General features: G+C 54.8%; 1 protein-coding gene across 11 annotated transcripts in view; it reads right to left on the bottom strand.

Annotated features, from left to right (window-relative positions):
* TLE3 (TLE family member 3, transcriptional corepressor) overlaps positions 1-12,916 on the bottom strand; it is a 47,110-nt gene that overhangs the window by 21,292 nt on the left and 12,902 nt on the right. For 4 of the 11 annotated variants that reach the window (XM_027569257.2, XM_027569255.2, XM_027569250.2 and 1 more), the window contains exons 5-6: positions 5,565-5,627; positions 3,933-4,007 (exon numbers count right to left, since the gene is read on the bottom strand). In XM_027569257.2, the coding sequence (XP_027425058.1) occupies positions 3,933-4,007; positions 5,565-5,627 (138 nt within the window). Of the gene's footprint in view, positions 1-3,902; positions 4,008-5,564; positions 5,628-10,747; positions 10,798-12,916 lie in introns of all 11 variants that reach the window. The other 7 variants (XM_027569253.2, XM_027569248.2, XM_027569247.2 and 4 more) reach the window with 4 other exon arrangements.

A 12,916-nucleotide genomic window follows, 5' to 3' on the forward strand; every position in this document is an offset into this window, starting at 1 on the left:
CATGACTTCGGTTAAACTTAGTGACGTCGTCTAAACATTTCCAGAGCCCAAACCCACTGAGGACACCCACCACAGGAAGCCCAGAGTTCTGACTGCATAAAATGGATACTTCCTGCCCTCCCGCGAGGGGGACAACAGCCCTGGACCCTCCCTGGGCCTGCCTCCTCACATGGCTGGTAGGCCCCGCAGCCTGGCGCACGCTCTGTCATAGCTTTTAGAGTCCCCAACAACCCCTGCCATCCTATTTCGGAGGTGAGGACAGGCTCGGGGAGGCAAGCAGAGCCGGCACACCCACGCCCCACCACGCTGCCGGGCTGAAACTCATGTATTCTGAAGCACGCCCTCTTCACCTTCTTCCTCGTGGAAAACTCAGTCGAGTGAATCCTGTGCATCTACATCCTGGAGTGAATGCAAAACCCTCAGGTACGGCTTCAAAATACCGTGTCGTCTGTGAAAAGCTACAATCTCCCTCTTCCTCCTCCTCACCGCCCCCCCCCCCACCAAAAATCAAGTCAACACTTTATAACATGTCTTCCACTAATAAATTTCCAAGGGAATGCACACCAAACTGTCAGCGGGCAAATGGGGTAAGAGCCCGTCCATCCATCAGGTTCAATGACCTTGGGCCAGCACAGAGCAATGGAAAAGGATTCTGGAAATGGTTGCTAGGTCAGCTCACAGGGTCTATAATCTGCCTAGGGATGCCTTCCGCTGGATGCTGCTCCAGGGACAAACCCGGCCCTCAGGCACAGGGATCTTGACTCTCTGAGGATCCCTCTCCTAGTAATGTGGCTCCAAGAAATAGGGCCTAGCACAGTACGGGGTCTACAATAACTGGCCCTGCCAGGCCCTGGCTGGCACAGAGAGATCTTTGGGCCCGTGTTCCCTCGGGGGAATACTTGAGTGCCCCAGAAAGGGGTTGTGCTGGTCCAGCAAGCCTGGGCTCCCCCCATCTGCCCCTTCACACCAACATGATGGTGGTTCCGAGTCTTCCTTTCCAGGAGACCCTAGAAATACTCTACTCCATGTAGGAAATACACCATGACAAATGCCCACAGCAGATACACTGAACTGTCGAGTCAAGACACGACCTCAGAGTCCTTCAACCCTATGCCCCAGACAGCCATGAACACCAGACTGAAGCAGGCACACCATACGAAACTTACCTAGCCCTCCTTCCATCTTTTCACAACTGGAGACACTGAAGCTCGGAGGCATGGAGGGCCTTGACCAAAGCCCTCCTAATTCCCGGACCAGGAGGCTGGGCTACTTCTCCCTCCAGACGGGCAAATCCAACACACCATGGGGGGCGGGGGGGCAGCCTTCCCTTCACCACCCTTTACCGGCGGGGGCCAGGACCACCCCCCTCCGCCTCCACCCCAGCTTCCCCAGTCAGCTCAGGCGGCCAGCCTGCTCAGCCCACTCCTCCCCAGCGGAGCGCAGTCAGGCCTGGCTCCCCAGCGCGAGCAGGCCTCAGCTGTCCGCAATTCCTGCCTGGTGAGGCTCTGTCAGGTGCAGCGATGAGACGGCCGCCTGCTTAATGACAGGGCGCCGGCTGCATTCACTCGGAGCCCGAGAAGCAATTACCTTGGAAATGGGGGTCACAGGCCCCACTCGCTGGCTTTAATTGAATTCCAATATCTGCCTTGAGCTGCCATGACCTCACCTGTAGCTTCCTAAATACTACTTAAAGGAAGGGGAGCTAAGCCAAGCGGCACTTCCTCCCCAATCTCACCCTTTTTCTTAGAATTTAGAAAAAAGTTATTTTCCTAAGAGGATTTTGAATTCCAAAGAGGGTGGCAGGAGCAGGAGAGGGGGGCCCACTGGGGCCACTGCGCGGGTGGGAGGGCCTGGCCTGGAGAGGGAAAGGGACGGGGAGCTGGAGGAGGAGAAATTTCAGAGGGCAGAGCCCACGGCACACTTCCCGCCCCCGGGGTCCCTTTCCGCCGCGATCGGAGATGTGAACTGGTCACCCAGGCGGGCTGCCCAGGGAAGAGCTGGGGGACTTAGGCCCCCAGGCCTCTGGCTGACTGTGCCCATCCTTGAATCACTGCCCCCTCTGTGAAATGAGAGCACTGGCAAGATCAGTGGTTCTCTACCAGCGGCCATCCCGCCAACCCCTAGGGACATCTGGCAATGTCTGGTGACATTTTTGGGTACCACCGGCATCCAGTGGGTAGAAGAAAGGGTTGCTGCTGGACATCCTACAATGCACAGGACTGGCCCCACAACCGAGTATCTGGCCCCAAACTTCAGAGTGTCGAGGCCGAAGAACCCCGGGGTTGGCTGATCTCAGGGACGACAATAAGCTTTACGGTACTATGGCTTCCCTGTTGGGGTGCTGCCTCCCAGCTCAACGGCTAAAGACACTGACCGCTTACTCATAGTCCCCTTTCCAGACTCTGCTCTGCTCCTCCCACACAGTAGGTGGGGTCTGCTCCTCCCCAGCATCCCCAGGCTTCAGACCAGGCGAAGGCTTCCATGCCCTCCCGCCGCAGCATTCGGCAGCTGCCACAGGGCCGACACCAGGACAGAACCGGGTCACTGTCACGGGTCCCGACAGCGGGACGACGGAGCAGTGGGCCAGCATCCCTCTGCCTCTCTGCCCCTAGCCTACCCCAGCACATCTGGCCCGGGGAGATGGTCCACTCCCTCCCCTCCTTTAACAGATGCAGAAACTGAGGCCCGGGAAGAGGCAGGACCTGCCAAGGTCACACAGGAAAGAACTATAACCAGAATGCACATCTCAGGGTTTCTGACCCAGACCGCAAACGCAAGAGTTATCATTTATCCCACCAAGCAGAACATTCTGGGGCCTTCAATTCCACCATGAAATAATGACATCACATAAGAACAAAAGAGAAATGAGGACCAAGCAGGGTCCCAGAACGTTAGGGCTGACGGGACCTCAGCCATTTGGGCCGCTGCTTCCCAAACCTGACTACCCTTCATTCGGAATGATCTGGAAAACTTCAGAAACAAACATTCCCAGCCCCACCCCCAGACCTATGGAAAAGAACTCTGGGGTGAGTGCCCTGGCGTCTATGTTGCTCAGAAGCCCCCCTGACCCAGCTGTCTGGGGATGGGAAGCAGTGATCACACCGACCCCGTTCATTTTAGGGACAAAAGCTGGACAGGAACACCTGAGGCTAAGAGCTTTGCCCAGAGTCACATGAAAAAACTGTTTTTCCTCAGCTGCTTATCTTAAATATCCCTGGCCTCACACCGGAGCAGGAGAACAGATGCTCTGTGAATCCAAGCAATGCATTAAAGATGCAAGCCAGACAGGGATGCAAAAGAGGAGAGATCTGGCTTCCTCCTTTCATGGAGGGGTCCAACCAAAAGTGGACCTCACAAAGCACTCTTGGGTATTTTTCCCAGTCCCGGTAAGACAGGACTCCCAGAATATCCCAGCTGGAATTCACAAGGGCGCACAATCCACACTCAGGCAGGCAGCTCAGTGCATGGCACAATTAGGCCCAAACCCCAATTCCACAGCACATTTTAGATCAATAGTACAACAGAGACAGTTCTGATCCCAGCTGGCCAAAGAAGGGCAGACCTTTGCCAGGGAGGGGACACAGGGCAGAGAGGCCCCCCCCGGGGGAGGCCTGAGGAGGAGCTGGGCATGAGCGTTATCTCAGAGCCTGCCCCCTCCATGGTGGGGCACCAAAAGCTGGAGGAAGTTGGGGCTGGTGAGTTTAGAGGTGGAATTGAGGCATCTCAGACAACCCGTCAATTTGGGGAGCAGGAGGTAACTGGGGGGCTTGTGGGGAGAGAGCCCTGAATGGGTCCAAGCCATGGGAAACCAGAGCCCTGGGGCCGCCATTCTTTGAGGCCAGCTGAGGTCAGGGTCGATCTCTGGTTATGGTAAATGAGAGGAATAAAAGGGCTATACACACGGTGAGAGGCAGATTGGGGAGTCCACGTACCCCGATGATGGCGTTTAGCTCCGTCATGGTGACCTGCTTGGCCCGCTCCACGGCCTGCGCCACCTGCTGCTGGTGCTGGAGGACACAGGGAGCGGGTGAGATGCACTGCCTCCCTGGCCACAGGGGGCACAGTGAGGGCCGCGGGGGACAGGCCGGGACGCAGCCCCCGCACGAGGCAGAGGAGGTCCATGAGACAGGTGGCCCAGGCCTTTCTATCTTCTGCTTTAAATGCTTTCCATGAGCATGTATTACTTTTGCGAGCACGACTTCCCACACATTGTTTTCAGTTAAAACAGCAATGAGCCCAAAGACCCGCCTCCCTCTACCACACATAAAAAAAAAAGTCCTTCTGTGCCTTTGAATATGAGCTGGAGAGGAGAGGACAGTTCTCATTATTAATTTTCTAAATGCAGTAATGGCATTCGTCACAGAAAGGGGGTTCCCATTTTCAGGAGACGCAGCTAGGAGTGAGTGCTGAGTCAGGGTATCTGCAACTTACATTCAAGGAGTTCAGAAGAAAAGTATGTGAATCTAGAAGTATTCAATCCCTAGCTAAGTGGAGAGAAAAACGAAAATATGTCTGGAAAGACAGACAAAGTGGCATGATGAACCCTAACATAAACCAGGGACCTGGCATATGATAATGATGTGTCAACGCAGGCTCATCAACTGTAACAAATGCCAACACTCTGGTGCGGGATGTTAGTAACAGGGGAGATCTCTGCACCTTCCACTCATAGGTTGCTGTGAACCTAAAACCACCCTAAAAAAATAAAGTCCATTTTAACAAAGGTATGTTTTTGGTGCGTTCATTCCCTTCGGCCTTGGGACAGCATCTGCTTTGTAGGTAGCTGTCTCCCCTACTGGGCTGTAAGCTTGAGGACGTCACTGTATGGTATTTTCACACGGACTCAAATCGTTTACGGGTCGCCACTCTGACTCAGAGACCTAGGAGTCCGGGAGGGAGCTGAGGTGGTCCCAGCCCCTCAGGGGGCACGGAGGCCAGGGCCTACCCCAGCTGGAGGGAGCTCTGCTGGACAGAAACAGGCCCCTCTCAGGCAGTCACCTGTCTGACCACCAAGGGGCCTCCTTGGAGACACTTCCCTCGTCTTCCCCACTAGACCAGTCCAGGCCTCAGGTGGTGGTCCCTTGGGAGGTGTGCTTAGAAGGTAGTATGATTGGTCATGCCTCTAGGGAGGACACTCTGTCCTAGGGACTAGGGTCCCCCTTGGGTACTCATTCCCTTTATAAGGCCTGCCCCTTAGCACTATCTGGCCAGGCTTCTTGCTCCTAGACATTTCCAGGTGCGGGAGATGGGGCACAGACGAACAGAGGCTAGGAATGGCCGTCTGGACGGGGGTGGAGGCAAAGAGGGCTCCCACCGCCCATCGCTAGCCCCACCACAGGCCAGGGTCCTCCTCTCTTCGGTCTCAGGAAGTAGCAGAGAACCAGTTCTACCAGAAGAACGAGCAAATGCTCCCTCTGATGTGCCAAAGCATTTTCTCTAAATCCTCAGGTTGCTAACTTCAGTCCCTATGAAAGAACAGGGGCTGGGACTCCAGGGGGACCCAGGCAGCACCATGCTGCATTGCACTGGAAAGACATGGAGGACACAGTTAAAGAAGGTCTTACCTCTTGTGACAGAAAAGGCATGATCTGTGCTAGAATCGTGTTCAATCTCTTCGCAATCTCTGTCTGCAGAAGAAGAGAGACAGCGTGAAGCACAGGCAGATGTATCAAGTCGCCAAAATGTCCCACAGGTGTCAGTGCACTCCCCCAAAACCACAGACCCCCCCAGGCGGGCTCCATGCTTCCCCCCCCCCCCCCCCCCCCCCCCCCCCGCACCTCAGCTGGCCCCCTGCCAGGAGGCCTTGCTAAATCCGAGGCTCTCCCCTAGCCAGGCTGCCTTGGCTGTGGGGAGCTCCAATTTCCTATCAAAGCGGGGTCTACATGTGTGGTTCAGACTATAGAGAGTCCGCCCGCGCTGGACGGAAGCCCTAATTAAAAACAAAGCAAAACGAAACAAGAACAACCCCACCCCCACCCCCCACTGCATACCCCAGTAAAACCCATTATCTGAGCAAAGTGTTGCCCAATGGCAACAGCAGGACAGGTTCTCTGGCTCTCAAAGCAGGTGACCCCTTCTAGGGCCTCCTTCACCCCTCTCCACTTTTCACTTTGCCTCTGCCCCACCAGACGGATCCCTCCCCCACCCAGCCTGAAATCCCACCACCAATGCTTCCCATTTTAGGGTTAAAGCAGTGCCTTCTTGAAGAAGCTGCTCAGGAGGTAACTCATTGGAACCCCAATCCTTCCCAGAAGTTGATCATGAGCTGACCACTTCTCCACTCCATCCCCAACATGCCAGCCAAGATCACATTTAGATAAATATCAACAACTTCTGCCACCCCTGTCCTATGTTAATCCTCCGATCTTGGATCAAGGGCAGTCTGAAAAAAAAAATAGTGCCAAATGGTTAACTGTGTCCAGACAGGAAGGCGTAGGCCCCCTGACAGACAGGGCTCAGGATTGCCTTCCTTATCTCCTGCTGAATCCCGAGGCCGCTAGGACTGAGGTCCCAGTGCGGGCTTCAAAGTGCTCATCAGCCCCCAGCAATCTTCCAGAGACAAAACCATGACAACAGCCTTTAAAAATCTCTGATCATTGTCAAATGGCTCTTGATGAGAAATCCTGGTGCACTTAAAAACAATGATGTTTAAAGGCTTAGAAAACAGAGCCCAGACCTTGGGAGAATTCCTGGGGCTAGCACCCCACCTCCCTCTAACCCCCAGCCACTAATGAGGACGCCTCTGGTTGGTGAAGAGACAAGACAGGCCATCAACTGGGAACCTGACAGGCTTGTGTGGCCCTACATCCAGGGGCTGCCGGCCATGGTGGCAGGCTCCAACACGGACAGTCTGTCTACTGGGGGCATACTGAGTGGGGACCAGGAATTGCTCCTCTCTCCTGGAACACTCCAATCCTCAGGACAGGGCCAGAGTTGCCCCTGTGGGCATCCGGGGTGGAACAATTCTTCGTTGCAAAGGACCGAATGACCCACTGAATGCCAATAATGGGTCCCACTTCCAAATTCCAGGGGAGAGAGGGAGTGTTCCCCTAGCTGAGACCTCTGGGCCTTACTGCCCCATTTGCCATTTGGGTACGCTCCAGTAAGGACAATGGACACCAGGGCTTCTCAGCCTCAGTGCTGCGGACATTGAGGCCAGACACTTCTTTGTGGAATGGAGCTGTTCTGTGCCTTGTAGGGTTTTTAGCACCATCCCTGGACTTGACCCACTAGATTCCCATCATTTATATTGTAAGGAATCTAGGAAGATGACTAAGTAATTACTGTATAAATTATTAATCTAAGTAAGTGGGAAGAGTTCTTCTCCCAAAGAGGATCCTTTCTCATTTCTGTTCATCTTTCCCTCGATTGATAGTGGGGAAGGGGAAGGAAATAGGATCAGCGGTGTACAGGGCAGGAGTTCTAGGACACTCCGCCAGTCTGCATCTCAGTCCAAACCTGCACAGGACAACACGGTCATTCAACTGACGGATGTTCATGTGCCACATTAGAATAGAAGGATATATTAAAAACAGAGAACAGACATAAACTAAACCAACCAGGCTCACTGGTCCAAAGCCTCTTACCACCAATGACCAGCACAGCAGTGCCTGGCACACAGTAGGTACTCAATAAATATTTAGCCAAGAGTCTCACTGGCCTCTGTGCATTGATTTTCCAAGGCCCCCCTGACTGCAGATCTGGGCCTGGCCCAGGGTGGGCGACATCTGTGGGAAGGGCCGCGGTGGATGGAATGTTGACACAACAACTGGGGGGTGGGGCGGGCAGCGGCCTTTCGCCAACAGGGTGAGGCAGGGCCATGGAGCCAGACCAGCCACAAGCTGTCTCGGTGGGTCTTGCTGGGTCTCCGGCTGCTGCCCCCACCCCTGAGCCAGGAAGGCAGGGGGCGGGCAGGCTTGGAACCTTCCCACGCAGCAACTACAGCTCTCATAACCTCTGGGGTGGGTGGTTATAAAAGGGTTCCCATCTGTTGCTTCCTTCCTCTAGCAAAGAGGTCAAGTGTCAGGGTCTTGATGGTTCGAAGCAAAAAATGAAAAGTAGCTGGCCTTCCCCTTCCCCATACCGTTTAGCAAACATGTGGCCAAAGGCTTCCCACAGGTGGGATCCTCCTGCAGGGTTTGGTCGGGAGCCCAGCATCCTCTGGCTATGAGGAAAAGGGTCCTGCTAAGATTTCCCGTAGCTGTGCCCAGCTCCAGGCTTGGCATCCAGGCCACCAGGTGACCACCGCTGGCCCCCCCAAGAAGCCCTGCGGGTGGCCCCGAGCAAGTGCCCAGACTCACCCTTCCACCCTACTGGAAGCAGTTCCTGCCTCCTTCGCCCACCTCCCAAAACCACAAACATCCACCGAGGGCCATCAGAACCACTCCACACAGACAGGGAACCTTCTGGAGGCCGGGGCTATGGGCATTCAGGCCCCGTTCTGGGCCCGAACTCAAGGCCTGCCTGCCGTGGAGTGGCACTCCCCTCCCTGCTGGTCTCTCCAAATAGTAGAAGCAGGGAATGAGCCTTACCCATCTCTCCGTGGGCCGCCCCCCGCCCCCGCCCGGGAATGGGCTCCGCTCACTGGTGAGTCAAAGAATGGACAGGAAGACTATCCCCCTCAAGGACTGTTCCTTAACATTGATTCTTTGGAGGGTGGTGATCCCAGAGGGGAAGCTCCTGGAAATACAAGCCGGCAGGACAGAGCCACTCTTAACAACAACAATAATAATAATGATGGCTACCACGCACCACCCCAGTTGTTCCCAAGCATTTCCCATGTGTGAGCTCACAGTAACCTTCCGGGAAGGCCCTTACCATGACCATCTCCACGATTCAGATGGGGAAACTGATGTTCGCCCAGCAATGTAGCAACCCCGCTAAACAACTTCCTACCAAGAAGCCCAATTTCGACATTTTTGAGAGAGCTTAGAGAAGTATTTTTGAAAGAAAAACTCCCATCAGGGTTAATCATGGACAGCATTTCCGATTAGAACAGCTGTTAAAACAGCATTTGGTCCAACTCAAACAAGCCCGAAATGTTCAGTTCCAAGAAGGGGGGGGGGCGGGAATCAAGATATGTGACTTCCACAATTGGGACAGGTCACAAATCACAAAATGGAACTGAATCACATGCTGGCAAACTCCTCCTGGCAATCCAGGGCACCGTGTTATCAATAAGGCAGTCGTGGTCCGAGTGAGGCTGGCCTCCATCCTGGCCTCTGTCCTTCCCTCCGAGTGGGTCGCGCAAAGCCACTGCCTTTGAGCCAGATCTTCAGATGTGGACCTGGGAGAAGGTAGGTGCTCCCGACGGGGAGACGGCTGCCTTTGGAAAGAGGTGTTTGGGGAGGCGGGTGCGGCCTTTGAAAGTTTCTTTTCAAGTGTGGTTCAAAGAAGGCAGCTTGGCTGGTGGGAAAACATTGTTCCTCAGAAGGAGCTAATCTAGCAGACGCAGACAGAAGCAGTTCAGAGAAACGTGCCCAGAGACCCTGTGCAATTCAGAATCTGTGCTCCCAACTGGGTGCGGGGAGTAACATCTGCCCCACGTCTCCGGCGAGATTGTTAGGCTAATAAATGACGGAAAACAACATAGTGGGGGGCAAGTGTAATTTCCCAAGAAGCAATCTGCTCAGTGTGCCTTTGGAGCTCCCATTCTCGCGATGAGCATCTCAGGAAAGCAGGACCTGCGACCATCTTGCTGTAAACCGAGGGTCCTTGAGCATCTTCCAACTCTGCTTCTCCCATCACACTCCAGCATGCACCGTCCGGCTCACCAGCCGGGGGCCCCGGACCCAGGACGCCGAAGGAGGGGAGCCGCAATCTGCTCCTGGCCTTCAGCAGCCAGCCAGTCTTTGGCCTCCCTTTTCTTCTTGAAAATGTAGCTGACTGCTCAACCCAGTCCACAGCCACCTCCACCCCACAGTCCCCCTGCTACTTATTTTAAACTGCCCCGTTGTCTGTCCCTGCCGGCTTTCGGGAACGCACACTTCATTTCAACCCCAGCCCAATAAAAACAACGAGAGGGAGAACCCTGCCAGAGGGAGACCCAAAGCCACGCAGAACCAACCTGGCTTCCACCCCCAGCTCTGCCTCCATCTAGCTGTGTGGCTTTGGGCAAATTGCTTCCCTTCTCCGGGTTCCAATTTTGTTGTCTGCAACACAGAGTGGCCAAGTGGTAACTTGTAAGATCCGGGAGCTGTCATTTCGCCTTAGCCTGCTAACCACTCCTGAATGGCGCTGTTACATGTCCTTCCTCCCTACAGCTCAGGGAAAGAGAGCATGGCAAGAGTTTAAAGGGTGATGAGGAAGAGGACGAGCCCCGCTGGCTGGGGCTCGGTCCCAGGACCAGGCTTCATAGCACAAACGGTTGGAGAGCGCAGGGACATCCCATCTGTCAGTGCCGAGCAGCCACAGTAGGAAGGGCTCATCCTGCTCGCCGGAACCACAGCTTACTCCTTGAGAAACATGCGTGTTTGGGGTGGGGACTCGGTCCGCTCTGGGGCTCTTGAATTTTCATCAGGTTTTACCTGGTTTCTCTGACTGAAGTCTTGGGGTGTGTTCCAAGTGAGGGCAGGAAGCCGAGGGCTGCGCAGGAGGAAGCGGCTCCAGCAGCCGGGTGCCATAACCACGAAGCAATCAAATGCTGGAAGATTCTGGAACAATGTGCCTGAGTAATTTTAACTTAAAATATCCCACTGCATGTCCCAGGCAATTCTAAATTGATAGGCCCTCAATTATTGGACTATACCATGAAATTCCTTGCCAGGCAGTTTCTCCTCAGACCGAGCTTGGACAGCTCTGAAATAAAGCAAGTGGGTGTTTTATCAGCGGCGGGAAGGAAGTCCAGGGACAAAGGGGGTGAGACCTCCAGTAAAAGCCGGGATGGGGTTCCCCAGCCCCGCTCCAGCCCTGCCACGGGCTCTACGGGAAAAGAGCCCCAGTGTCTTAAAGAAGGGGGCAAATAAATGATCCATTTAGCAGCCCAGGGAGATAATGGCCCCCGCTTCTGGAGGGGCTGGGAGGGTTTACATCACAGACCACTCAATGATAGGTGAGCCTCCATAAAGGCCCTTTTAGCACTGACATATTGATCAAATTATATATAACTACAAGGCCATTAAATATTTATGCCTTCTGAGGAAGCCTGCTGAATTCTTTATGCCGCGAGGACTGGATACAAGAAAAGGCCCAGCCCGGTGTGACCCTGAGGTTCTGGCTCCGGAGGGAGGCAATGGGACGCTGGCTGGGGCCAGCCTGGGCCGGGCATCCTGCGCTAGCCCCCATGCCCTTCACGCAGGCAAGAATGGCGGTGAACATACGACACGCTCGCTCCCCACCCAGCTAAGACAGATGGAAGCCGAGAGTCTGGGGTGCTGGGCTCGGGGCGTGACCCTCCGCATGCCACCCTGGCAGGAATTCCACCTTCCCTTCCTCTGCCTACCAGAAATCTCAGGCACTTTCTCCCCAAGAGTCTAGGGAGTAAGGGAACTGGGAATGGTGAAGGCTCCCAAGGAAGGGGGAAGCTCCTGTGGGGGTAGGGGTGGGAGAGGGAGCATCTAGGCCACCGACCCGGACCCCGACCCGGGAGAGCGCTGGCAAGGCAAAGTCCCAGGTCTGTCCTGCACTCGGGCCTCAGCTCCCACTGCGCGAAGGAGGCAGATTCGAGTGCAGTATAACCACCGGACCTCTCAACAATGAATTAGGTGCTGTGTGAGAGCGAGCACCCCGTCCTGAGGAGCGTTCAATGTCCACCCAACAAGGACACAGGGTTAGACACCACTCCAGGGGAGGGACCTGGGCCTAGGTGGCAGCCAAGTCCCTCCCTGGTTTTCAGACTCTGCGACTTTCATTTTTCAGACTCTCAATTTCCATCCACCGGGCTTCCTGTTAACAAGATCCAATAATCTTTAAATATTTGTTCACTTTAATTTCTTGGTTCCCAAACACATTAAACTCTGCCTGCCTCCCACCCCCACTCCAGGGGATGGCCCTCAAAGAGCCTGCTTGTGTAGAAAGAACAGGGAAAGCCTTTGCAGATTAGACCTTCCCCCAACACTGCCCATTCATCTCAGGCGCCACCAGCACCCCCCCCAACCCCTGACGCCCTCCCTCCCCTCCCTCCCCTCCCTCCCCTCAGATAACCCTCTGCCTCCCTCCCCCACCTTCCCAGACTCCATTGGCCAACTCCCGCCAGGAGGAAAAATTCTCAATTCATCCCTGTGGGGTTGCCATGGCAACCCCCAGCCACCTAATCCCCCTTGGAACATTATGCAAATCTCCCTTTGCCCCTCAACAGGCTGTAAAAGTCACATTACCCTTGCAGAGGCAGCTCGTTAAATTTTGGGGGTCTCCCTATAATAGGTCAGCACTACAAATGAAACCCTGGCTATGACTTTTTAAGAACAGAGGCTCGCTGGGAAATCCGGGTGGCAGGAAGGGAAAACAAGGTGTCGGGGAGGGGACAGGCTGACCGTGGGCAGACACATTCTAGCCGCCCACCACCGAGTTCACAACCAAAAAGCACGTCTGTCCCTCTTAGACTGAAAGGGTGGAGGGTCCTGTCTCCCCAGACAAGGATGGCAGGAGTAGCGGCATTTCATAGGCCATAAAAAATCAAGATCGGTTACTTAGAGAAATTTGTTTAATGGGCTGGGAGGGGACCACCTCCCAAACCACCAACATACTCAACACCTGTTTACAGATAAAGAAAACAGGGCCCAGAGAAGGCAAGGAACTGCCCTACCTCCCAAAGTCAGAGAGTGGCAACCAACTCTCCCAGCTCTGGAGCCAGAATTCGTCCCCCTACACCAAGGGTTCACACACCCCCCGGGGGGGGGGGCATTTTTGCTCCCCAGGGGACCCTTGGCAATGTCTAGAAGACAGGGGTGTCACAACTGGAGCGGTGCTCTTGACAACT

Source organism: Zalophus californianus, chromosome 6 (genome assembly GCF_009762305.2).
Source record: "Zalophus californianus isolate mZalCal1 chromosome 6, mZalCal1.pri.v2, whole genome shotgun sequence".
Taxonomy (NCBI): domain Eukaryota; kingdom Metazoa; phylum Chordata; class Mammalia; order Carnivora; family Otariidae; genus Zalophus; species Zalophus californianus.